This window comes from Ambystoma mexicanum, chromosome 10 (assembly GCF_040938575.1).
Source record: "Ambystoma mexicanum isolate Mex_15411 chromosome 10, UKY_AmexF1_1, whole genome shotgun sequence".
Taxonomy (NCBI): domain Eukaryota; kingdom Metazoa; phylum Chordata; class Amphibia; order Caudata; family Ambystomatidae; genus Ambystoma; species Ambystoma mexicanum.
In genome coordinates this window covers 622376328-622404028 of record NC_090932.1, presented here as the reverse complement: position 1 = coordinate 622404028, position 27701 = coordinate 622376328, and the positions used below count along the sequence as shown (strand labels likewise).

The 27701-nt window shown below is 48.3% G+C and overlaps 1 protein-coding gene and 1 long non-coding RNA gene across 4 annotated transcripts in view; one reads left to right on the top strand and one right to left on the bottom strand.

Moving 5' to 3' along the window:
• LOC138491599 (ubl carboxyl-terminal hydrolase 18-like) overlaps positions 1–27701 on the bottom strand; it is a 1142981-nt gene that overhangs the window by 257040 nt on the left and 858240 nt on the right. For all 3 annotated transcript variants that reach the window (XM_069618206.1, XM_069618205.1, XM_069618204.1), the window contains exon 8: positions 25862–25996. In XM_069618206.1, coding sequence (XP_069474307.1) covers positions 25862–25996 — 135 coding nt within the window. The remainder of the gene's footprint in view (positions 1–25861; positions 25997–27701) is intronic.
• The window catches only part of LOC138491601 (uncharacterized), a 357008-nt gene that overhangs the window by 143859 nt on the left and 185448 nt on the right, over positions 1–27701 (top strand). The window lies entirely within an intron of this gene.

Genomic DNA, 27701 nt, shown 5'->3' with positions numbered 1-27701 from the left:
GCGAGAGAGTTGAGTTCCCCTGGAACTTGCTGTGACGATAGGAATATTTTCCGTTTGAATGACCATTTCCAAATTTGTTGCGCAAGACTGGACAGATTTGGAGAACATTTGCCCCTCTGTTGATGTAAAACATTGCTGTAGTGCTGTCTGTCAGGATTTGCACAGATTGGTTTGCTAGGTGAGATTAGAATGCCTGAAGGGCTTTGAACACTGCCAGTAGTTCTAGCAGACGGAGGTGGTTCTGTGCTGCCGCGTGAGACCACAGACCCTGAGCTGTGTGGTGAAGGTAGTGAGCCCCCCACCCAGCGAGTGAGGCATCCGTCGTGACAATCACTTGTACTTCCGGATCGTAGAAAGTGTTTCCCCTTCAGCAGACTTTCTCTTGTCCACCAGCAAAGATTTTGTACTAGTGTTGGTGAAACAACTAGATCGTCCCACTGACCACTCACCTGAGACCACTGTTTCGCCAACCACTCCTGCATGGGTCGCATGTGCAGTCGCACGTGAGGAACCAGGTAAATGCAAGATGCCATCATGCCTAGCAAATGCATTGCTTTGCGCACCCTTATCAGGTGGCCGGCCTGATAATGTGGTATTTGTAGTAACATATTTTGGACTCTTTCCTCTGATGGAAAGACCAACCCCTCTTGTGTGTCTATGACATCTCCTGGGAACTGTTTGGTTGTGCTTGGCACTAGGCTTGATTTTTTCTCTCGTTGATGGAAAAGCCCAATTGGAAGAGTAGGTTGATAGTTCTCTGAATGTTCTGCCTGCAAATTAGGGGTGACTCCCCTGCAATCAGCCAGTCGTCCAGGTAAGGGTATACTGGGATTGCCTCCCTGCGCAGGTGTGCTGCCACCACTGCCAGTACCTTCGTGAATACCCTTGGAGCAGATGCTATCCCGAAGGGTAGCACTCTGAAATGGTAGTGCTGTTCGCTATCTTGAAGCACAAGAATCTTCTGTGCCCTGGGAACATTGAAATATGAAAGTAGGCATTTTCATATCCAGTGTTGCTATGTAATTCCCCTTTTTTAGTAGAGGATTACCTCTTGTAGCGTAATCATGCAGAACTTTTGTGGCTTGACATATTTGTTTGAAGGGCTCAGATCTAATACTGGGCGCATTGTTAGATCTTTCTTTGGCACAAGGAAGTAAGTTGAATAAATATCCTTTTTTACCTGGTTAGCTGGGACGACTTTGATGGCGTCCTTTAGTAGAAGCGTGGCAAATTCCTCAAGGAGGATACGCTGGTGTTCCTTGGAATGGGTCTTTTGTCATAGGGGGTGGTTCCGGGGTTTCTTGAGGAGCTCTATACAATATCCGCCTGTTACAGTGGACAGCACCCATCTGTCTTTGGTGATTGCCTCCCATGCTGGGTGAAAGTGGATATGCGCCCTCCTACTGGAGAGGCATGGGAGGGCACCTGGAGCGGATAGTCACTGCTTTTGAGGTGGAGTGCCACCTCAGGAGGAGTTGCCTCTACCACGTCCGCAGGATATGCGCGCGCCCCTTGGGTAATTCTGGGAGGACTGACCCTGATTGCTTCCCCAGGTAGTACTTTGACTTTGGGTATAAGTGGAACCCCTCTGTGAATTTTGGGCGCGTGAGCAATGACAATTCCTGTTTCCCCTCTGGCCAGTAGGTTTATTGGTCAGTTGGCCCAATGACGTGAGAGTATCGTATTCTTCTTTGGCTATCTTTAAGGCGTCCTCAACAGCCTTGCCAAAGAGCACATTGGACTCAACAGGCATGTTGATAAGGGTAGCTTGCATCTCTGGTTTAAAACCCAATTGGCGCAACCAAGCGTGACGCTTGATAATAGTCCCTTCTGCCATTATCCTTCCTGCGTTATCTGCGGCGTCAAGATTGGTTTTAAATGAGAAGCTTTACACTGCTCTCCCTTCTGCAGCCATCTGGGCAAGCTGAGACTTAAGTGGTTCCGGGGCCGAAGATAGTAAGGGCGAGACCTCATTCCATTTGTGGCAGTTGTAACTGGCCAACAGGGTAGAATTGTTAGCAATCCTAGTCTGGAATGCAGCGGAGGAGGCCACCTTTCTGCCCATCGTGTAAAGTCTCTTGCTTACCTTGTCAGGCGGGGCCTCAGAGGAAGCTAGGGGAGTACCAGCCCTCTTCCTTGTTGTAGTGACAACTAATGAATCAGGCTTCAGTTGCCCTCTGATATACAGCGGGTCAGATGGGGCAGGTCTGAACAGTTTCTCTATGCGGGGGTTCACTGCCCGCGTAAGATTAGGGGTCTCCAGTGATGGCTGTATATTTCGCTGAATGGACTTGAGGAGAGGGATAAACTGCATAACAGCCTTCTTATCTCCTAGGATTTCTTCTACAAAATCCTCATCTTGTTGTACTTCCTGAGTTCCTATATGAAAATGCTCTGCCGCCTTGACGAGCACTTCATTTAGTAGGGGTTGGTTGTCAATGGGTGAGTCCATGACCGGGGGATCCTGATCAACAGGTGAGTCCATGTGATACATATTTGTCTCAGGGTGAACCTCAGGGTCTTCATCATCCCCGTAATAAGGGTCTGCTGCATCATCCCCATAATAAGGGTCTACTGCCTCTTGAATAGAGAGGTCTTCATGGTCGGAGTCTGGGTCATAGAGATCAATGACTGTGCCTTGTACTGGATTCTCGGGACGACACCTGTTAGCAGAGGGTTGAGCAGGTTGAGCAGGGATCTGCGACCCAGAGGGAGTGGAGTGGAAACTTTTGAAATAGGCAGTGTCCTTTTCATAGAAGTTGGCCATTAAGGACATCCTCCTCATGACCCTGTCTATATCCTCAGCCGACCATTGTGCAGAACTAGGGATGACCAATGGTTGGGAAGGCAGCCCTAAATCTTCATCTGTTGGAGGAAGTAATACAGGTTCTTTGGGCCTAGCCTCTTGAGATTTCTCCTTATGAGAGGTGGGTCTAGCCTCCTGAGATTTCTTCATATGAGGGGTTTCATCCCTATGAAGGGTCCTAGAGGACTTTTTCGTGGACTCTTTCTCCCTACCCTGGCCCCCTGAAGCGTGTTTCCATGACTGTTTGGGGCCTAGTACCTGACTTGATGCAGAACATCGAATTTCGGGTGCGGGCTGAACCGGAGCCTCGTCTGCGGACAATCGGCCCTCGTGGGAGTTTTTCACACGACGTCTGTACCGTCCTTCGACGGCCGGGACCTGTCATGCGGTGATCTCGAACGAGAGTGCCCAGAGTTCAGAGATTCAACTGACCTTTCCCTGGACGTCATGCGTTGCCGTCCGCTCGACACACGTGTCGAGTCTCGGCCTTGGGTTGTGTGCTTAGTGGAGGATGAAGTGATAGCGGTTCCGCTGCCGAGTGTTGTCCCCATAACAAGGCCGCCGGCCTGTCTTCAGGGTCAGGTACCAAGCCTGCGCTTGGGTAACCAAAGCCATCCTGTCGCCTTCACCATCAGAAACCGCTGCATTGCTGCCGTCACTGAAAGCACCTTCTACTTCCATGGCCTCAAGCTGCCTGGCGTAGTGGGCCCAGTGTTTAGTAGATCAGTCCTACAAAGTCTTGGGCTTGAAGAGCCTACACGCTCAACAAGAACCCTCGACATGGTCTCTCGGGAGACACAGGTTACAGACTAGGTGTTATCGACCCACGGAAATTTCCTGTTGCACTTGGGGCAAAATTTAAAGGGGGTCTTGTCCATAACGGAATGATACGGCAGCTAGGTGAATGTAGTGCTAGAAAAGGGGCATATACATTCTAAAATAACCTCCCCCCTCTCTCCTTACTGTGTGGGCAGAAGCCCGGAGCGGCCTCCCAAGGCCAAAACGGATCTGTCGCGGGAGTCTTCCGATGGTCATTTTTCTTGTCTTCACCGGCGTCTGATGTTTCGATAGTCGTGATATAAAGGATAGAAAGAATAAACTATCAGTAAATGGCTATAAGTCGAAAGAGGAACTCCTCTATAAGCGTCCGTCTAGAATGGCGGAAAAAAATATCTGAGGGACCTCGACACGTGAGGGATCATGTGTACAGTGGACGTCACACTAGGGATAGTATTACTGGCACGCCCTGTCGACGTCACTTTTCGAGTTTTGAAACAACAACTGTAATACTCTGCAGTTTCCACTAGATGTCGGCCTATGCACAAGTGATCTAAGCAGATTCCACAAGCCTCAGAAATATATATATATATGCATGTACTTTTATTTTTACATTCTTTTTTGGTTCATTCCATAGTAACAAATAGTTGGTGTGACATCAGTGTAGTAGAACATTCTACACTAATGGGGGTGGGTATGGCTAGGAGCCACCAAGATGGCTCCCTCCCCCTATGGCCCTGCATGAGGGGTTTCCTTAATCCCCCAACATGCTTTAGCAGTCTTGAAACACTCTTCACCCATGTAGGCCGGAACAGGTTATATACGCTGTGCACCACCTCAAACCCAGACTTTACCAATCAGCTCCTCCTGTTACTAGACATTCCATATGGTTGACGACACCCTGCCTGGTTCAGGAAATTGATAACAAGGTGCATGAGAGCTGAGGCCCTCTTTCCAATGATGAGCAGAAGAACAGATGCCAAACAGGCCACATCAGGCAAAGTGGCCCCTGTGGTTGCTTCCTTAGTTCTGTATGCCCTGGACTTCTGCAGCGCTCGCTACCTGGGCCAATGTACCTATCTCACCCATCGGCTACAGGTACTTCAGCATTTGCATTGGCTCACAGTGTCTAAATGGATCTCCTTTCAATCGGCTTGTTTGGTCCACCCCGCCTTCTATGGGAAGGGTGTGGAATACCTCCAGCAGAAGTTCTGTCGCTATGTTCCCACCCGGGCTTTGTGTTTGGCCCTCTCTTGCCAGGTGGCTGTCTCTCGTGTTAACTTTGCTCTCAGAGGGGGGCGCGCGTTTTCTGTTGTGACCGCCAAGCTGTGGAACTCCCTTGCTTTGTCTTAAAACCGAGGACCGGCTGTTATTTAGGCGAGCACTGAAAACATTTCTATTCTAATTTCACGCTTTAGGTCCCCCTCGTATTGCTTAGCACCAAGATGCCCTTGAGCGAACGTTGCACTCTATAAGTAAACAAACAAATAAATAAAGTGCTGGACCAGAGGCCTATTTTGATGAAGTCATATGCTGGGGGGGAGTGGCATGAAACTGTGAACCGCCATTCTGCTCTGTAAGGAAGGCCATAGAGAGGATATGCAGAGGAACCTCCAGGTCCCCGACTACATCCTCAGACTCATGTACATACCATATATCAACAACTGGGAACACATAGGGTCACCTGGAAACCATAAGTTTCAAGAGAAAGATGGCAGTATTACGTAGGGGGTCCTAAGGCAAAATTCTGCATTCCCCAAAAGGGAGCAGATCCACAGACACCATGTGAACATACTTGCAAGATTCCACCAGAATACATACAAGAGTGACAATACCCGTTTACTGAGTTCCAAAGCGGTAGAGGGTTAGAATGGCATTGCAGCTTACAGAAATGGGGTGAGCAAATTGAATTAAAAATTATGTAAACGGGGGCAGCTCTTGAAACATTCTTTAATGGAGTCGCAAGGTGGTCTCCTTCTCAATGTCTCTAAGATATGTGCTTCACAAAGACCCGAACCAATCATGCCTACAGTGGTTTCCACTCAGCTTATCACAAACAAACATGCAGATCTATGAAAAGGGACCCAAATTGAGGGAATGTTCTGAAGTTCGGAATATGGACTCTAAGTTGCAGATTAGAGTATGGTGGTGCAATGAGGAGAAGGAAAGGGAGACAGAGGATCGGATGAAGCAATAATTGAGTTGAAGCAGAAAAAGCAAGAAGATTTGGGAACAGAGAAGGAGGTGGCGAGAAAGAGGTGGTGGTGAAAGGGAAAGAAGAGCCAAGGAGGTGAAAAAGGAAGAGATAACTAAAGAGAAGGAGGCACAAAAAAGTATAAGACTATAGAAAGGGGCAGAGAAAGGGGAGTGGATGAAGTGGAAAGAGAGAAAGTTCGTAAAAAGGGAAGAGTGGAGCCCAGAAGAGGTGGAAAGGAGAGACAGAGGTGCAGAAGTGGTGAAAAGAATGACGTGGAGATCAACGAAGGGGGTAAGGAGAGAAAGAGGAGGAGGTTAAGAGAGAATGCACAGGGAAGGAGCAGTGGAAGGAAGAACAACAGAGGCGATAATAAAAAAACAAAAGAATGAAGGAGGTGGAAGAGAAAAGAGAAACAGGAGAAGAAGTGGAGTGAAGAGAAACAACACCACCAAGACAGATGATATAGAACATAAGTACTTTGTGGAGCTGCAAGGAGGCGGAAGGAAGAGGAGAGCAAGCACTGGGCAGGAGAGAAGAAAGCAGAAGAAGGGAGGTTAGCGGGGAGGAGACGTAGAAAGAAGGAGCAGATAAAACGAGCAGTGGAAGCTGGAAGAAAGCTGGAATGAGGCATAGACACACAGGGGAATGCAACATAGAGAAGGGAATGGAAGCAAAAGAAGGCTCTCTGGGTGTCATTCCTAGAAAGACATGTACATTGGTGGCGAGGCCCTGGTGGCAATCTGAGGTCCGTAGTGCCGAGGGTTGGCTGCCCAAACTGCACTTCAGTGCACTTCACTGTAATGTTTCTGTTTGGTATTTCCGTCTTGACAGCAGTGGCCATAGGGGTGGGGCTTCAATCCTGGCATGCTGTTATAATCTGAATGTCGTGCAGATATGTGAGACCTCTGTCCCCAAGTGCCGCACAGGGAGAATGACAATTCGCTCCCTAGACAACCTTTGAGGCCACAGGTGGAGATGAATCCGGGACCGTGAAGTACTGGGAGTCCCAGGGAAGCTGTAAAGGAAGGCAATGTTAAACACCAAGCAAGCAGGGCAAAACGTAGGTAGACAAAAAATAAGGGGAAGACTCTTACCAGGATTCAATAGCTGAAAGGGATTCTGGGGCTCAAGATGGTAATGGGCCCTGGATGTGAGATACTGACTGGAAGGCAATCCACTTGAAGAATTTCGAACACTGGACAGTCCCAGGTCTAAAACCAAACGTAGCAGTATGAATATGGAGAGCAATGAAGAACACAATCCAAAAGGGGAGTCCGTGTATGCGGTCCGAGGTCAGAAGCCCAGAATATCAGTCCAAGCCAAGGTACAGACAAATCGTGATCCAAAAGAGTTCCAAAAAAGGGTAGCCGAGTTCAAGAATCCAACAAGACACAAGATAACGGGACAGGAGCCAAACAGAGTCTCAAGAAACAGCTGTGAAGCGTGGTACTGAGGTATTCCTCTGCTTAAGTACCTTTTGGTGTCGGATCATGTGATCGTGAAGCCAAGTCACGTGAACGCGAGTTCCGGTCACGTGATTTCTGATCACGCGACCGTGAAGCCAGGTCACGTGAACGCGAGTTCCAGTCACGTGATCGGTTAACTCTAGCAGCATAATGCGAAGAATCAAACCTGTTCTTTTGGTGACCTAATCTCCATGGCAGCTGCCAATGAAGAAATGGACGCAGACGTGAGTGTGGAGTAGTGGTGTGCGTATGTTGTGACTGTGTGCGAGCCGGTCTGGACCGCCCATGTGAGCTCCGGAGGATGAGTGGGGGGTGAATTCGGGCTGAGGGGGACGAGGGGGAACTGGTGTCATCTGATGTTTGGATGGAAGTCATGACAGAGCCCCCCCGCAAAGGCCCACGTCCACGTGGGCAGGACGGATATTCCCGATGAAACCGAGCCACCAAGCGGGGGGCCTGGACATCCGAAGCCGAAACCCAAGATCGCTCCTCCGGGCCGTAACCCAACCAGTCCACCAGGTACTGCAACTTGCCCCTGAAACGTCGGGAACCTAGTATAGCGGAAACCTCAAAGACATCGGGGGCATCCAAGGAAACAGGGGCAGCCGGGGAATGAAGACGGGACGAGACAGAGCAAGGCTTGAGAAGGGACGTATGGAAAACAGGGTGAATCCGCCAGGAAGACGGGAGTACCAGGCGATAAGCCACTGGATTGATGACTCGAGATACCACAAAAGGGCCCACAAAACGAGGCAGAAGCTTCCGACAACCCGCCAAACGGAGATGTCGGGTGGACAGCCAGACTCGGGAACCAACCGCATATAGCGGGGCAGGGCTACGTTTCGAGTCAGCGTAAGCCTTCATAGATGACTGGGCCTCCTGGAGATGAACCACGGTCTGGGCATGGAGAGAGGACATGTCCCTAATACAGGCAGCTGCAGCTGGGTTGACAGAGGGAGAGGCATCGGGAATCGGGAGGACACGGGGGTGCTGGCCATACAAGACATAAAAGGGGGAAGAACCAGTGGAGGAATGTATAGCATTGTTATAGGCAAATTCGGCAAAGCGAACAACCTGCAACCAAGTTGCTTGTTGCTGTAGCACCAAACAGCGTAAATACTGTTCCATGGACTGGTTCGTTCTCTCAGTTTGTCCATCGGTTTCGGGATGGTAAGCTGAGGAGAACCGTATGTCGATTCCAAGCAACTTGGTCAAGGCACGCCAGAACCGAGAAGTAAATTGGGACCCCCTGTCCGAAATGAGCACAGACGGCAGACCAAAAAGACAGAAGACCCCCTCAAAGAACAACTTGGCTAACGTAGGTGCAGAAGGAACACCCCGACAAGGAGTGAAACGGGCCATTTTAGTGAATGCATCAACCACCACCCAGATTGTGTCGTAACCCTGGACCTTAGGTAAATCAGTCACAAAATCCATGGTCACAGTATGCCAGGGCTTAGGGGGTATGGGTAATGGTTGCAAGAGGCCAAGTGGACGACCCCTGCGATTTTTACATTGGGCACAGACAGCGCAGGTGTTGACGTAGCAGATAACGTCATGTTTCATGGATGGCCACCAACACCAGCGTCTCAAGAGCTCCAGAGTGCGGGTTTGACCTGGATGACCATTGAAGGGTGCGTCATGAGACCACTCCAGAGCTAGGTTTCTGGTATCGGTGGTAGGTAACACTAGGCGGTTCTGCACATATGGTAACCCATCAAAATACACCGGGTCCCATTCGGATAGCTGTTCGGGATGTTGCTGGACCCAGGTACGGATGGTGTCTAACAATGCCAACGGGGGTGTACATGTGCATACCACGTTCTCATGGGACAAGAGAGTGTCCGGAAATATGGGTAACGAAACACCCCCAGGGGAACGAGATAAGGCATCGGCTTTACCGTGTGACATACCGGAACGATGCTTGATTTGGAAGTCGAAGGCAGCAAAAAACAAGTGCCACCTGACCTGTCTGCTGTTCACGCATTTCAGGGAGGCCAGATCCTGTAGATTCCGGTGATCTGTAAACACAGTGATCTTGTGTTTTGCGCCCAACAGATGATGTCGCCAAATGCGGAAAGCGTCCATCACCGCCAGGAGTTCCTTCTCGGTAACGGTATAGTGAACTTCTGCAGAATTGAATTTGCGAGAATGAAAAGCCACAGGGTGTAGATGTCTTGTAGCGGAACAGACCTGCGACAGGACTGCCCCTAATGCAAAGGAGGAGGCATCAGCCTCGACAATAAAAGGTAGGTCAGGGTCAGGATGCTGGAGCACAGGGGCAGTGGTGAAGGCATTTTTTAGAGTTTCGAAAGCCTGCTGATGTGTCCCCTGCCATTTGAAAGGTACATGGGGGCTAGTGAGAGAAGTGAATGGTGACACAATGGAGGAAAAGCCAAATATAAAACGCCTGTAGAAATTAGCGAAACCGAGAAATGATTGCAGCGCCTTCAGGGTTTGTGGGGTTGGCCATTCTAGAATCGCCTTGACCTTGGAGTAATTCATCGCCAGACCACCAGGAGTGATGTTAAATCCCAGGAATTCGATATTGTCCACATGAAATTGGCATTTCTCTGGTTTCGCATAAAGCGAATGCTTTTGTAGCCGGGACAATACCTCTCGAACATGCTGTACATGGTCTTTGAGGGTATGAGAGAAGATAAGGATATCGTCAAGATACACCACCACGTAGATATCCAAAACATCATAGAACACTTCATTCATGAAATGTTGGAAGGTGGCTGGGGCGTTGCACAATCCGAAGGGCATTACTGAATATTCAAAAAGACCGTATCGTGTACAGAATGCGGTCTTCCATTCGTCCCCCTTACGAATGCGGACAAGGTTGTAAGCACCTCTCAAATCCAACTTGGAGTAGATAGAGGCGTGTGTCAACCGGTCCAATAACGGGGTGATAAGAGGTATCGGGTACCGGTTTTTAATGGTAACAGCATTGAGTCTGCGGTAGTCCACACACGGACGTAGATCGCCTTCCTTTTTGGGCACGAAAAAGATTGGGCTGGCAGCTGAAGACGTGGAGGGGCGTATATGACCCAGGAGCAAAGAGTTGTCTATGTATTCTTTGAGGGCTTGATCTTCAGACTGTGACAGCGAGTAGATACGACCTGAGGGTATGGAAGCCCCAGGGGTCAAGTCAATCGGACAATCATAGGGACGGTGTGGGGGCAGATTTTCGGAAGAACCTTTATCGAATACCGAAGCATAGTCCTGGTATTCCGTGGGAATGTACGCATCGACTAAACCCACCACATGTGGGTCAGAAGACGCCCTGGTTTCTGTGATATTGAGCCGAGCAATCGCACCCAATGCTGAAGCAGGATTGTTCTCCTCTCCATTTAGGGGGAGGCAAAAGTTTTGACATAATTCGGACTCAAAGTGTACATGACCCAAACCCCAATCAATGTGTGGATTGTGATCCCGCAACCATGGCATCCCGAGTATGATCCCGAACTGAGGCATGGCTATCAAGTCGAAGTGTATGGTTTCCTTGTGAATGGAGTGGATCGTCAGTATGAGTGGTGCCGTTTGTTGTCGAATGGGTCCAGACGCTAATTCTGTTCCATCAACTGCATGTACCAGTTCGGGTCGGTTTTTATTAACCAGGGGCAGGTTTAATGCTCTGGCTAACGTGATGTCAATGTAGTTCCCGGAAGCTCCTGAATCAAGGGTGATCACTACAGGATGAATGATACCGGGTGTGGGTTGCAAAGTAGCTTGTACTCTGATGGGTCTGATTCTACCGAACATCGGGATCGAACCCGGGGAGGAACATAGAGAGCTCGACCCTTCCCCCGTATCTAGGGTCGAGCTGGGTGAAAAACCTGGTTCTTGGGTTTCGGTCTCCGGGGACATTCCTTCACAAAGTGTCCACCCAGGCCACAGTAAAAACAAGCATTCTCTGCTCTTCTACGTTCCCGCTCCCTAGACGTGATGGGACTCCTGATACCTCCAATCTGCATAGGTTCCCCTGTGGTGTCTGAGGTGGAGGAAGATGCGGTTGGACCTGTGGAGTGGGAAAATCCGGCTTCAGTTCTTCGTTCAGAACGCCGTGCATCGACTTGGAGGGTTAAATCTACAAGGGCCGGGAATTGGACGGGCAAGGATGGGACCACGGCTAATGCGTCCTTCATAGGATTACTTAAGCCTCTGTAAAAGACCACTGCCATTTTACTTTCTGGCCATGATGTTTCGGCCGTTAGTTGGTTGAATCGGGTGATGTAATCGATTAGGGACCCCTTACCCTGAGTAAGTTCGAGTAACTCTAAATCATGTGACTGGGTTTTATACCTGGTGTCGAAAACTCGTGACATCTCCGATACCAGTTGGTCGAAATCGTAGAGAGCTGGGTGGTTATTTTCTAATAGGGGATTTGCCCAAGCCGCAGCTGTACCAGCTAGGTGTGACAGGGTGAAAGCTGCCTTAGTAGTGGGATCTGGGAAGGCAAGAGGTCGACATAGAAAATGTAATTTGCATTGGTTAAGGAAAGTCCTGTATTTTCTGGGATCTCCATGAAACTTCTCTGGGGCTGCCAATGGGAAAGGAGACGGTAGTACAACAGGGAAGGGTGCAGGGGTAGTCGGAACCGGGGCTAATGGAGGGGCTGGCATAGGAACCTGAGCGGCGTCCCCGAGCTCCGGATCCGCAGGCAAGGGATGTTGGGCACTCTGCAATAAATCAAGGCGCTGATGAATTACTGTGTTGGCAGCGACCATGTCCGCCCGTAATACCGTGATTGCTTGGATTATAGCAGCCATGGGATCTTCCGCGGTTCCCTCCATACCTGGCACGACAAGGCTTCACAGACTGTTATAATCTGAATGTCGTGCAGATATGTGAGACCTCTGTCCCCAAGTGCCGCACAGGGAGAATGACAATTCGCTCCCTAGACAACCTTTGAGGCCACAGGTGGAGATGAATCCGGGACCGTGAAGTACTGGGAGTCCCAGGGAAGCTGTAAAGGAAGGCAATGTTAAACACCAAGCAAGCAGGGCAAAACGTAGGTAGACAAAAAATAAGGGGAAGACTCTTACCAGGATTCAATAGCTGAAAGGGATTCTGGGGCTCAAGATGGTAATGGGCCCTGGATGTGAGATACTGACTGGAAGGCAATCCACTTGAAGAATTTCGAACACTGGACAGTCCCAGGTCTAAAACCAAACGTAGCAGTATGAATATGGAGAGCAATGAAGAACACAATCCAAAAGGGGAGTCCGTGTATGCGGTCCGAGGTCAGAAGCCCAGAATATCAGTCCAAGCCAAGGTACAGACAAATCGTGATCCAAAAGAGTTCCAAAAAAGGGTAGCCGAGTTCAAGAATCCAACAAGACACAAGATAACGGGACAGGAGCCAAACAGAGTCTCAAGAAACAGCTGTGAAGCGTGGTACTGAGGTATTCCTCTGCTTAAGTACCTTTTGGTGTCGGATCATGTGATCGTGAAGCCAAGTCACGTGAACGCGAGTTCCGGTCACGTGATTTCTGATCACGCGACCGTGAAGCCAGGTCACGTGAACGCGAGTTCCAGTCACGTGATCGGGTAACTCTAGCAGCATAATGCGAAGAATCAAACCTGTTCTTTTGGTGACCTAATCTCCATGGCAGCTGCCAATGAAGAAATGGACGCAGACGTGAGTGTGGAGTAGTGGTGTGCGTATGTTGTGACTGTGTGCGAGCCGGTCTGGACCGCCCATGTGAGCTCCGGAGGATGAGTGGGGGGTGAATTCGGGCTGAGGGGGACGAGGGGGAACTGGTGTCATCTGATGTTTGGATGGAAGTCATGACACATGCAGGCTCGAAAGGTCCATTCTGTGCAAGGGTTGGCTGCCCAAACCGCACTTCCAGTACACCAGGGCTCACACCAGAAGCTCCCCAGGCACAATAAGATCTGGCAAAGCATGTCTCAGCTCTGGCACCATCTGAAGTAAGCTCTGGCCCCTCAAGCTCTAAAGATGGGGGGACACCTAGAAACTCAGCATTCTGAACAAGACGACAACAGAGAAATGCTTCAAAAAAGCAAAGAAAGGAGTGCAGTAGATATTTGAGACCCCACTGAGTTACTCAAATTTTACCACCATGGGGTGGTGCCCATGGGAAGGAAGAGTGCAGCCAGCAATCTGTGTACTTTGGCATGTAAGTGGACTGATGTCTCTTCACAACGTGACTGCCTAAACGCAGTCTTGGGACTTCTCTCTGATGAACCATTTTCAAGCCAAGGACTGTCCTTCAGATATTTCCTTGAGGATGGGCTCAATCATCTGCTGGCAAAAGAGACCACCATTCACTATCACAGGGTGGCATTAACAAGGAAGATCCAAGGCCAAATATGAGTCTGCACAGGCAAGGCAGGTGTTTGAGTTAGGGTCTGTATTAAGTGCTGAAAGCTTGCTGACATGGTGTAGCACATCTCTCCCAAAGGAGGTCCTGAATACGCTACAAGGGATCCCCTTAATTTGGACCTTTGCATGATGTGGTACAGACTTTTGTTTGGGGAGTGGCCTGCTGATCTTGGCAAAGTTGGCACAACTCATTGGTTGTATTTACAGAATCCCAGAAGCCTTTGTAGTTCCCTTGGGGCTTCTGAATGTGGCTAATATTGGAGTGATTCAAAGTTTGCAGGCGATGCTACCTGCAGCAACTTGACGTGTTTTTACTTAAGAGTCTTTGTGCTCTTAGGCAATTGAGTGCTTCAAGGGTTCTTCCTAAGAGAGTGGAATCCTTGAAATATACTAGAACTTTCATCATCTGCCTTGCTGTTCTTTCCATCAGCCATTGGTAGGTGGCTTTTGCCCCAGAGATACCTAGTGGTGTGCAACTGAATTGGAACAATCTGATTGGGCAGATATGTGATGTGTTCTCCGGACCGTTCAGGTGCTTTTGAATTTGGTAAAATCCACTTCTGGGTCATCAATAGTGAACCACTTGCTTTCAGTTAGGCACTCCAAGGTTTCAATCACTCCCTGAATTGTGTATTGGTAAGGTTTGGGGATCCTGTTCATCTTGTGATTATCTGTGCAGAGCCCAACATCCTTGTTCTGTTTACATGCAACCACGATGGGCGAGGCATATGAGCTTTTGTGACTCTTGGATGATTCCAGTTGGGAGTGGGTCATCAAGATAGTGTCGCATATCTTACACAACACCTTGTGCGAAGTGTTGAGATTGCTCATGCAACAGGGTGTGATCCGTAGTATGTATGCAGTGCTCTACTGCATTGGCTTCTCCAAAGTCCCAGTCACAGATGGAAAAGACAATGGGCCTCATTACGAGCATGTCGGTAGCCATGCCTGTATGGCAGGCACGGCTGCCGCCATGCTCGTCACCGACACCCGCCATTGGGCAGTAACCGGCCCCTTACGAGATGAATGGGCCGGTAATTGCCCATTCTTGGGTGGCGGTGTCGTCGGGCTCCCGATCCCCATTCTGCCACATAGGGAAGAATGGGGGTGGGGAGCACGGTTGCACCAGCACTGTTGATAACGGCGCCGGGGCAATCACGAGTTCTGCTCACGGTTGCCGCACAGCCCGCCAGGTAAGCCCGCCAGGTAAGACCTGGCGGGCTATCAGGAACCTGCGAGCAGAACTCGTAATGCGGCGGTCCGGTATGAACGGTGCCTTACCGGGACCAATCATACCATGACCACCACATTTATAATGAGGCCCAATGTTCTTCTGCACACACTCTCGGTCCATCCATTCTTTTTTCTTCATGCAATAGGCGAGTTCCCAAAAGCTTCCCTGTGTCAAATGCTGGAAAAGTTGACTGACAGGCAGATATACTGTAATCCCTTGGAGTCCTTTTCAGGGGTCCCAATTACAAGTCAATATGCAGATCTTGGTGAGGGTACATAGGGCTCCATGAATGGACATGCAGCCCATTGCAGGCCCAGCACTTTATAGAACTGGCAGACCAAGTGAGGCTATTTGGGGAGATCACACATGGGGCTCTGGGGAGCCAGCAGGTAGGTGGGGATCCCCAACACCTGTCATACTGAGGGGAAATGTTTCAGTGGCTCCGATGTGACTGCCCCTTGCAAAGCAGCCCATACAGTAAGAAAGTGCTCCAGGGATCTTTCCCATTATGACTCCGGCCCATCAATGTGTTTGGGGAGGGAACCGGCCCCCAAAACACACTACCTGTATGCAGAGCAAGGCAGGGGCCTTCATAACACGATCACACTTCCAATCTCAACTTTCTCACCTCCTCCTTAATATTGATCAGCTCCTACTCCTCAGATCTAAACCTCTCTCATTCCCAAGTCTCCACTCTCTCTCCTACTCCTTAATGATGCACGTTGTAATTGGCTTGCATAACATGGAACTATAAATCTTTTATCTGGTGTCAATTTGTTACTAGGGGCAGGTACAACCCCATTTCAAGGGGTCAGTCATCTTGGATTTACATTCTGAGCTGTAGCTCCTGCCAATACTCTGAAAATCCAAGTGCACCTCTCTTCTTATATTAGATAAGCAAAGAATTCTCTACTTCGTGTGAAGGCTTTCAAATGCCAGCAGAGTGGATCTGTGAAGGCGCACAGGAACCAAAGTCGCAAACAACGGTTTTTGATTAAACCAGGCCTCCGAATTGCTTGGGGAGGCTTTGTGGGCACCCATGGTTGTGGGTTTACGGAGTACTGGAGCCCTAGAAATAAACCCTTTGCTGTTCACGCTTTCTCCTTTCATGGCTGGCAAAAGGTTGTGATACGTGACAGGAGCAATAACTAGGGTTAAAGATCCTCTGCAGAAAAAGAGGTCCCCCTCCGACAGTAACTAATCAAGAGATGCCAGACAGCACTGGAAGATGCTCCTGTAACTAACTGGTGACTCCATATATATATTTCATTGGTACCCGTCCTCTGAGGTTTAAACAGGCCTGCTCCATCGGGGGTCACCCTCAAAGCTTGTACCCTTCTATGTTTAGGCATCCCTTCCCGACAAAGGTTTGCTCCTGTTTGTGAAATGGTTTTCACAATCTCGCAGCGGCTCCATGTATAGATGTATAGCATATAAGGGAACCTTTACAGTGTATGCTCAAAACAATAAAGAGGGTAGGCATGGAGCTAAACAGAAAGGTCAGGATTGCTCTGAGTGCTGTGTCTAATTGAATTCTGGGTAAATTAAAAGTCCAAAGGGCTTTTCTTCAGCCGAGAAAAGTTCTGGACTTCATTTCCCAGAGAAGTGATGGCAAAACCAAGTGTTTCCCAAAGTGTCTACCCTGTCAAAGGTCTATCAACAAAGTGTGTGTTCTGCAGTGCTTGGGGTATGTCTTATGGTGGGGTCCTTACCCGAGTCCTTCACCCGCACCAAATTTTCCTTGACCCCTTTTCTGCTTCCCTTCTTTCTTGATCTGCTCTTGTTGGTCTTGGGCCTGGTAGTATCCCCAGGATCCTTCTAGTCTTCTCGTCCAGACGGTCAACCCCAGGGTAAATGTTGGAGTTCCTGGTTAAGAAAGGGAGGGGCGGGTTATGGCAGCTCCCAATTTCCTGGCTGCAGACCAGGGCAGCAGGGCGGGTTAAGATGGCGGCCAAATAGTCTATGGTATTCCCAGTGGCTCTTAACACCACCATTTCTTCCCAGTGCTCTGGTATCTCTCACGCTTTTCAATCTCCTTCTGCCACTACTTCCAGACTTACTCTTCCCTCCTTACTAACTCACTCTTAATATGTTCCCCCTTAACCTACATGCTCTTTCTCACTTCTTCTCTCTACCGCTCTCCAATACTACACGCTTTACTAATAACTCAACAAATGTCCTATCCCTACTATCTAGGCTTCTCTTCTTTGACCACCTTCAGTCTGCATACAGTCAGTCTCACCAACCGTCTTCACTACCATCAATGTCTTTACCCATTTGCGAATTGCTGTAAATGTTTACACCTTATTCACTACTTGGAGCACCACACTCTTTTGCATCACTGTCACTCTCAAACTCCCCAGCCCTCTGGGCACTACTGCTTCTGTTCTTACCTTCTTTGACTCTTTGGCAATATGTCATTGATTTCCCCTTGTTCACCCTTTTGGGCACTACTGCCTCTAGTTTAACATTCCCCCATTTGGTACTATGGTCACTGCTTTTACCTCCTTGATGCCGTCGGGCACTACGATCGCTATTCTCACCTTCTTCACTCCTATGGGTAACACTGCCTTCTCTAATGAAACCTGCATCTATGGCCACCAATCTCTTCCCACTTGCCTGCTGCTCCAGGACCTTCCTATGACTCGCAGATTCATACTCCAACACCTCTCTGGACTCCTGCTCAAGACCCTTTCCTTGGCTCTTGAGCTCCTGTTAGAGCAACACTTCTGAGCAGTTAGTCACCAATGTGTGTAGCCCTCTGGGTTTCTCCCCAAGTCTGCAGGGGCCTTGCGCAGCCCCTTGCCCTCACCTCCAAATAACTACAAACAAGCTCCTGTGTTCTCTCTGCAGTCTGCATTCTCCAACTCCTACTCCAAACTCCTATGTTCTCTCTCTCCCCCAGCTTCTTTCTCCAAACACCCAAACAAATCGAATGAACTTGTGGGTGCTAATTTATTCATTTATTTATTTAATCGTTTTTTTATAACATGCCTCATACCATACCTGAGTTTGGTTTCTAAGCGCAGATCCGGGATTTGAACCTCTGTTGCTCTGTGTTGTCTTGCTTCCAAGACCACCATGTTGCCTCTGTGCTATTCCCCGGTTTATTATAGTCTGGTGTACCCTCCCCCTTGGCTGGGCTTCCTGTGGGGGTCTGAAATGCTATTTTATCATTTGTGAAGGGTATGATCTGTTCCCCCCTTTCAGGGTCACATTAACCTTAAATGGGTTTTAGGGGTCAGACTAAACCTTTATCAGGCCCAGCCGCCATATAGCAATCCACTTTCTCCTTCCAGTTACAGTATAGTGTTTGGTAAGGACCATATCCCCTCCTTCCCAAATGTGTGAATGTGTACCCGAAGAACCCTTGAAAGCCTTTCAAACTTCTCTTAATGGTCAGAGAATTCTGCCTGAGTACAGATTTCCAATTTTGTATTCTCAGTGAGGGAAGTAAAGTAGACAATGATTCTGCAAGTTTTTATCATTTTCAGGTAAAGCCTTTGTCGAAACACTGCACAATATCAACATTGTATCAAATGCATGTACTAAAGGCGCCTGTCTCTGAAGCTGTAAAATGACTTCTTTTCTACCACTGGATGGTTTGCAACAGATTTCATAAATTGTAGCAGGCGCCCCTCTCCAGAAAGAAAACGGCATGATAACCTGTTCAGTGGTTTTTTCCCACTTTGAGAGTTCGCAGCCATCTGCTTTGTGCTCACTGTACCTTTCACAGATGGGAAATATCCATTTGCATATCAGTCTTGGTCCCACCCACATGGGCTGTCCAGCACCAAAATGCTATGGCAATTCCTTTCTGAACAAGAGTGCCAACAGAACCCTGGTTCTTGAGAAGTGGTGTTTGAGGCCTGAAAATGTTCTAGAGTTGATATCCCAGGTTCTGCTCCTTCCATTCTGCCACCCTACCTCTTCTGTTCACCCACACAATGTTAAATACTTGTTTATTGTCTGCAACATCTTTCTCTGCATTCTGCAGCAGGTCGCAAAGTGTGTGTCTCTTGTATCCCTTTACCCACGCATCCCTCTGCAGCTTCTGGTAGATGTCTGGGAGTCCAAATCCTGGACCCTTTTCTGCCTGCTGTATCATATTTTCCATTTTCCTGATGACTCCCTTTTTGGGTACATGAATTATCTCCTCCTCACCACACAGCTATGTGAGTGCGACCTCCCTGGCTCATAATGCTCAGTGGGTAATGTGTTGATTTGGGACTTAGTCTGACCTTCTGTTACAGATCAAGGGCCTACCTCACCTGTTTTCATCCTCTTCTTTCGCCCTGGTACTGCTTTTCCTGTTACTGGGTTTGAGTTAATTTGAGGGCTCTGCTGCCTATTCCTTCTCACTCATGATGGCCACACACCAGAGTTACACTTATTGTATACTCTACAAAAGCACCTTGCCACAACAGGCCTCCAAGTGCCTCTTTATATTTAGTCCAGTTTATGAACTTTGGGGAGCATATTCAACCTGAAGTTTTCCATGTTACCAGTCACCATCAGTTTTCACTATCCTTGTGTCAGGGTCATCACATTTGTATGCACGCACTCTGCGCTTAGGTTGCAGAAGCAGTTTAACTTGGGCTTGCATAAAGCAAGAGCAAAGTGACCCTCTTCTGGGCTGTTATTGACACCCCTTTGTTCATGATTGTTTTTACCCTAATACAGGGTTCAACGTCCTTTTTTTGTTTGTTCTTTCTTTTAAATCTCCTTTTTTAGCTTAGAACGTTGTGACCCTTAACAGGATCTCGTCAGTCTCCCCAGAGGGGAGCCCCTCCCTGTGAGGCAAAGGAGGTGAGCCGGCTATGTAAAATGTCCTGTAGGGGTGACGGAATGCAGGAACTCACAGGAAGAGACTCACCTCCTGGGGATAAGAACTCCCTTTGCTTTAGAGAACTCCCTTTGCTTTAGAGAACTCCCAAAAATCCTCTCTGGGAAAGTCCCGACAAAACCCAAACTCCCAACATAACAATTCCAGAAGCCTCTGCTTATTACGGTAATGTTGTATCATATATTCCTAGAATTGACAAAAGTACTGAGAAGAAGAAGAATGCAAGGGCACTGAAGAGTACCCAGCATTTATCAGCCAACCATACTGAGATTAAGAGGAATAAGTGAGGAATGAGGAACACGACACAGAAATAGAGGAAAGACTATGCTCTCATGCTACGGAGGAACCAGCTAAGCCTGGATAAAAGGAAAGAAAGACTAGAGCTACCTGTTCAATAAGCCTGGGCGATTTGAAATCCAAGACACGGGGAGAGCCGTGGAAGCCAGGAGAACCACCGTCTAATTAGTGTTCGAGGCCACCAAATGAGAGAAATAGAGGGAAGGCAGGGAGCCGAGCCCTGAGGAAGAAACAGAGTTCAAGATGGTAGCGTGACCCAGGCAGATAGCATCAAGGCCCAGAATGGGAGGGCCCACCACAAGACAGAGAAGGAAGCAGAACAAGCGGAAGCCAAGTGTTGGGAAGAAGGTGTCCCGGCTCCACAGGACGGCCCAGTCATGCTAGTACCAAAGAGAGAACGTAATGGGTATAGCGGGAGACCCAGGGGGAAGACCAGGGTGTATATAGGAAGTCACATGCTTCGTCCCAGTGGTGATGAACATTTAAGAGAAAACAAAGAGCACTGGGATTAATCTCCCTCATCCCAGTGGTTGTGACTACCTTTAAGAAAGTGAAAAGTATAAAAGGTACTCATCACACTCATCCCAGTGATTGTAAATACATTAAAGAAAGCAAAGAAAATAATTGGATTCATCATATTCGTCCCAGTGTTTTTGAATATGCTAAAGAAAGTGCAGAATACAAAAGGGACTCATCGTACTCGTCCCAGTGGTTGTGATTACCTTAAAGAAAGTGTAGACTATAAGGGGATTCATCATATTCGTCCCAGTGGTTCTTAATTCCCTAAAGATAGTGAAGAGTAAATGGGAACCCATTATACTCATTGCAGGGGTTGTGAATACCCTAAAGAAGGGGAAGAATCGTATGTTAGGTCCAAAGAGTGGATGGAGTGTGATCGAGAGATAAGAAGCCATCTAGAGACTCTGCAATAATCCAAAAGGGATAAGGGTCAAACCCCTATTGTGAGAAACAAAAAAAATGTATTTAAAGCCTTAAAGGGGAAGCAGAAAAGGTGGAAATATCCCCTAGAAGAATTAAAGGATTTGATTCACATGATCAACAAGGACTATTTGAAAATAGACTATTAAGGCTGGAAGATGGCTGTCCAGGAGAAGGGAGCCATTCTCCTGGACCCTTTATTTTCCTTTGCTATTTAACCAGTGGTAGGGTTAGAATAGGATACTTTTCTGAAAGAGAACGGATCCTCACTTTGGACTGCTATACTGATGACAAGGCCCATAGTTAGTTTGTGTTAGGTAGGGCAAACCTTTGTGATAGGGACAGATGAACAAGTTACTTACCAACTGGTAAAGTTCTTTCGACTGCATATTCCTCCAACATATTGCACATCCTTTACATGTAATGTCCACAGCTGTGCTGCTTCGGAAACTTTTTGGCAGAGGATGTCCTGCGTCGATGGCGTCGGGTCGATGTCCCTCAGCGGCCTCCGGTGAAGTCATCGGATGTTATAAGTAGGCCGCACGGCGCCCGTAGCCTCAGTTCATGTTTTTCCCTCTCCAACGTGTGCCATAACCGCACACCAAGCCTCCATGACTGCACATAGCCTTGTGGGAACGTAAGCTGCAATAGCATGGGAAATTCTTCAGAGGGGCAGGCTGGGAGGGCGATGTGGAATACGTTGGAGGAACATCCAGTCGAAAGAACGTTACCAGTTGGTAAGTAACTTGTTCTTCGAATGGATTGTGTCTTCCAACGTATTTCACATCTTTGACAGACTCCCAAAGCATATCAGTGAACGGAGGAGGGAGAAGAATTTGGATATACCCAATCAGATGGCAGAATAGAGCACTGCTTTACCAAGACCATATCTTGACCATGGAAAGTATCCAGGGAGTAATGCTTGACAAAGGTGTGGATGGAAGACCATGTTGCAGCATCACAAATATTCTTAACAGGAACTCCCCGTTGTAGGGCTGTGGGTGTAGCAACACCCCTGGTGGAGGGAGCTCGCAAACCCTCAGGAGGGTCTTTGCCAGCCAATCTGTAACATTCAGCAATGGTGAGATAATCCACCTGGCCAAGGTCTGTTTGGTAACAGCCTGGCCCAATCGGTTTCCAGTGTATCCCACAAAAAGTTGGTTGTCCACTCGGACCCTGGACATCCTAGAAATATAAAAGCTCAAAGCTCTCCTAGGGTCCAACCTATGGAGTCTCTCCACTTCCTTACCAGGATGAGGCGGAGGATAGAAAGCAGGAAGTGCCACCTTCTGGCTCAAATGAAACTCACACACTACCCTAGGTAGAAAGGAAGAACGTACCCTCAGTACAACCCTATCCCTGTGGAACACAGTAAAGGGTGGCTTAGATGAAAGTGTCTGCAACTCGCTCACTCTGCGAGCAGATGTAACTGCAATCAAGAAAACTGTCTTGAAGGTCAACAGTCTCAAAGGACAAGAGTGCAAAGTTTCAAACGGAGCACCCATCAAGAATTTCAAGACTAGATTCAGATCCCAAAGCGGCACCTGAAAAGGAGACGGCGGGAACACATTTGTGAGCCCTTTTAGAAACTGGGTAATCAAAGGAATCTTAAAATAAGAACATTCTTCAGACGAGCACTTGAAAATAGACAGCGCTGCCAGGTAACCTTTAATGGTACCCACTTGAAGACCCTTGTGGGCTTAAGGAAGCAGAAAAGAAAGAACCATCAGAATAGAACACTGAAAAGGATCGACATAGTGTCCTCTGCACCAGTCGCAAAACATATGCCAATGGCAACGGTACAGGGATTTGGTAGCCGGACGCCTGGCCGAAAGCAACACCTCCATCACGTCAACTGGGAGGTCCCAATCCTTATAGCGTAACCTTTCAGAAACCAAGCGTGAAGGTTGAGAGTCTTGACCTCTGGATGGAGAACCCGATCCCCCTCGCGTGAGAGAAGATCCTCTCTGTGGGAAAGACGTCATAGAGGACAGATGGACATTTATAGAAGGTCCGGGTACCACGATCTCCCGACTCAATCCGGAGCAATTAGGATCATGTGGTACCGGAACTTCCGTAACCTCCTTAGAACTTGAGGAATGACGGGGACCGGAGGAAACGCGTACAGAAGTGGGAATGACCAATCCACGACAAACGTGTCCCCTAAAGCTCTTCTCGGAGGGAATTCCCTTGAGCAATATGTTTCGCACTTCCGGTTGGCACCGGTCGCAAACAGATCCACTTGAGGGGTTCCCCAAAGGGCGAAGACCTCCTGAAGGACTTCCTGAGCCAACTCCCATTCGTGGGAGACCGCGCTCAGCCTGCTCAGAGCGTCCACCGCCGCATTCTCCTCTCCAGCCAGATGAACTGCCAAGAGTGAGATTCCCTGCTCTATTGTCCAGAACCAGAGCTGCATCGCCTCCCTGCACAGCGGGACAGACCCTACACCCCCCTTTTTGTTGAGGTAATGAAGGCCACTGTATTGTCCATCATGATCAGGACACTCTTCCCATGCACAGGTGGCAGAAAAGCCTTCCGGGGTCGCCTGATGGCTCTCAGCTCCAAAGGATATATTTGAAGTCTGGACTCCAACGGAGACCAATGACTGCTGGGGGTCAGCTCGCTGGCATGAGCCCCTGATCCTGTGAGGGAAGCATCCGTCACCACTGTCACCTCCGGCCACGGTTGCCAAAATGGCTCTACCTTCATCAAATTCCCTTTGCTGGCCCTCCACCAAAGATCCCTTGAGACCTGGAGCGGAATCTGAAGGAGATCCGACATCTTGCCTGAGAATTGACGGGACCACTGCGTCCTGAGGGCCCATTGAAGGGATCTCATCACAGTCTTAGCCAGAGCATATCTCGGAGGATCCACAGCTCTAGGTGCCTCCACCGTCAAATTCAGACCTGTAGCCCCGATGGCGTCGAGGGCGCCGACGGCTTTGACGTCGACAATGGGGCTGAGGGCTCCGAGGGCCTGGTCATGGGCAAGGCCCTGACAGCCGCACTCGATGGGCACAGCATCAATGGGGTCAAAACCTTCCTTGACACGTTCCCAGGCTTCAACGGTCCCGCCGGGGACGAGGACCTGGACCTGGCATGTCTCTGGCGATCTACCTGAGCCTTGTCCGAACGGGACCTCAGCGGTTCCAGATGCTTATCGTGGACCGAGACCGTTCCCCGCCGGCTTCAACCGAAGGCGCAGACCGGGCAGTGCCCTGAGATTGAAAAATCTCCAACATTTTCTCCCTGAATGCCTCCCACTTCTCCGGAGTAGAGGATTTAGTGGGGCAAGCCACTTTCCTCGCTGAGCCATCATCCGATGAGGAAGGGGACGGCGAACGGTGAAGCTGTGGACATTACATCTCTAAGATGTGGAATACGTTGGAGGACACAATACATTCGAAAGGTATTTTTTTATTACTTTAATAAAAATAATTTTAAGAATGCCAACATTTCGTCCGCCTCCATCTTCTGACCTACCACAGTGGTTAGCATCATGTTTAATTTGCAGGCTGGTAGAGGAAGCTGTGATAGTGGAAAGAAGTGTAACAGTCCCTTCGTTAACATGTTGACAGTAAAAATAAGGAAACAGAGGTGGAGAGAGTGCATTCTTAGTGAAAACAGTGTTTGCTGATGGGTGCACTTTAATGGAAGCATTATATAGTCTCGACCGTGCCACTGAAAGCAAGTAATTAAGGAGTTGAAGCACCTTAAGCTGTGTTCTGGCAGATATTCCCTGAATCAAACCATAGGCCGAATTGCTTTCATTTCTTGACCTAGGTCTTCCCTGGGGAAGGGACCCTGGTTTCAGCTATGACTGCCATGCAGTTGTCTGATAGGTGTATGTGTCCAAAGGGATGCTGCTCAAAGGACAGGCTGTTAATGACCTGAGACCATGGTGTATGGTGTAGGGTGCTCCCCCCACCCCATTAGGAGGGCAAGATGTACCTTAAGGCAGATCAGATCTGTGCCTGCCAGTCTCAACAACGCAAAATACTGCATCTATTGCAGCCAGGTTGAATCATACATTATTACTCTTCATGGCTGCTCGTATCCATTTTCAGAGGAATGCAATCCATAGATTTCGGTCCCAGAACCTGCTTGCAAACTTGTGGTATTTTCGAGATGACCTTTGCTGTGAACAGATCTAGGAGAGGCATCATCGCACAAAGACTGAAAATGATCTGAAGCGGTCTGCTGTCCAATTTCCACTTGTCCACAATGGACAAGTCTCTGCACAGGTGATCCACTAGAGCAATGGACTTGCCGGAGAGATGGTACCAGCCACTGACAACAAATACTTTCTCTTTAAATGCCTATGTCCACAGTAATTTGAGACAGAGGTGAACTTGTGCCTCCCGGCTTGTTGATGTAGTGCACTGATGTGGTGTTGCATGTCTGAAAATTGACATTTTCCTCTCTTCCGTTGGCTCTGCCTGCCGCAACACCAGGATTTTGGCCCGGTTACAAATAGGGGGTCCAGGCCTGTACCGCACCCCAAGCAGACCAGCCCTCCTCCACCATTAAGGCTGCTCTGAAAATCTGTGCAACCCTCAAAAGCAGGTAAGCTTCTTCTGCTACCCCTTTCCTCAATGGCCCAGGTCCTACCTTTTTAGTGCCCCACTTTGGGGTTTTACCCTTATGACATCGGCACAAAACTTAATTGCCAGTAGTTTTATTCTTCAATGGCAGTATCATTCATTTATCTTTTTTTTTCCTACAATATTTAAGATGTCTGACTTTACAGGTCATTATATCTTCTTATTACAAAAACCTTTACTAAATATTGTTGAAAAAACAACAGAGCTTGAAACACCAATAATCAGACCAGCATGCATGTGGGAAGTACATTTAGCTACCAGCCACCACTCCTCGGCTCCTACCTATCGTGAACATCTTTCATACACATAAAAAACAAAAACATATATAACAACATTCTTACCGTCACATGAGTATCATCGAAGATGTACCACTGGTCATCAACAAAGGACTTTATCTCAGATGTGTAATGCCCACTCTTAAGTCCGCCATAATGATGGCATAGGGCAAATAGCTTGTAGTCACACCCGTCGCTATTCTACAATAGAAAATATGTGTAGATCAATATTTATCAATGTGTTTCTCAGACAGTAATCAATGTCAAAATCGTCATGACGTCAGCTGCTAATTAAATGAAATAAAACAAATAAATACTTCGAAAGCATGTTGGATGTTTCCATATAAAAATAGAATACGGCACACGTTAAAAAATATGCACTTATAAATTTGCTTTAAACATGTCAGATTTGATAAGTGTTAATAGAATATGGGGGTGCCTAGATATAATTGGAAATCCATTGTCCTGCTTAGTATAATTGTCTACTGCATTGCCTAGGCCTTTCACTAACAAGAGCCCAACTCAGAGTCAAGACTGTCCCCGTTTGAACTAAAACAAGAAAAAGCTACCATAATGTGGACTCCAGATTGAAAACTGTCCCACAGAGTAGTTACACATGTAAAATAGTGCACACTGGGAGCACGCATCCTGCAAGTTGTTCAAGAGTTCTGACCCATTCCGAGATAATGCAACACACCTTCAGAGAATCTTTTTTGCAAATAGCCAACGGTTGGTGATAAAAGAATGATGGGATAATGATGGTAACCGGTGAAATCAACCTAGGACCACTGTGCAAACAACAGCTCCAAACCCCAAATTATGGAAACTGATGCCTCATCAATGATAGGCTTGGAAGATGGGGCATCATCAAAAATAGTTAGGTCTGAGTGAAATACATTGCAAAGGAATGTCTGGAGAAAGTTCCAGGACAACCTGCTCACTTTCCTGACCCTGATGGCAATGCCATGTAACAGGAGTGCATCCTAGATCACCGCACAAAAACACATTCCATGACCTGTGACAGGGTTATGGACCTGACCTGTCAAGGGGGGCTAGGGGCCCCTTTCAACCAGGGGCACGAGGGCCATCAAGGTGCTTGCCAGAGCCATTCCTGCCCTAGAGGTGGGGTGATGAAGTTGGGAGGGCCCCAGTATCTTTTCCCTCCTCATTTGCCTGGTTGCAAATGTTGAGTATGACTACATCACCCCATGCCTACCTTGTATACTGCTGGCCCGTCACACTTTTGGCTTCCAGAACTATGAGATAAAAGCATTCAGAGCAGTGACTGTTTACCTGAGGCACGAGACAGAGAAGAACAAAAACCCAGAACCGGCAACACAACATGAAGTCCGGCCCGGCAGAGAAGTGCCTTCCACGCTGCGGAAGAGGAATGCGGCGTGCCATCTTGCCAGAAATGTCAGCGGACCCGCTTGGGAAAAGGGGGCGACCATAAAAGAGTATTTGAAACTTCTAACCTGGGAAGCCCGACCCCAAAGGGAAATATCAAAAGCAATTGGTCTCGGGAACCAGGTCAATGCGGTAACGAATGAGAGGGGAGGAGGCAACTGAACAGGGCAAGAGGTCCTATAATGGGAAACAAAAGAAGAGGGGATTTGGGTTGTTCGGGTGTGGTCAAGTGGAATGGAGTTGGACAAAGAGACCAGGCAGTGGAAAGATAGTGGAGCAGAGCATGGAGGAAACTAAAAGATGGATGTATTGGTTGGTGAGAGAAAGTGTTACTTGGGTGTCAGAGTGTGTTTAGAGAGTGAGGCCACGTGTAAGAGCAGGAGAGCAAGTGAGCCACCAGAAGTCAGAACATGTGCAGACTTGAACTCCATCAGTGCAGGAAGAAAAGAACCAACATTAGGCATTCTCTGTTTATGCTCCAAGACACTGGAACCTTCTC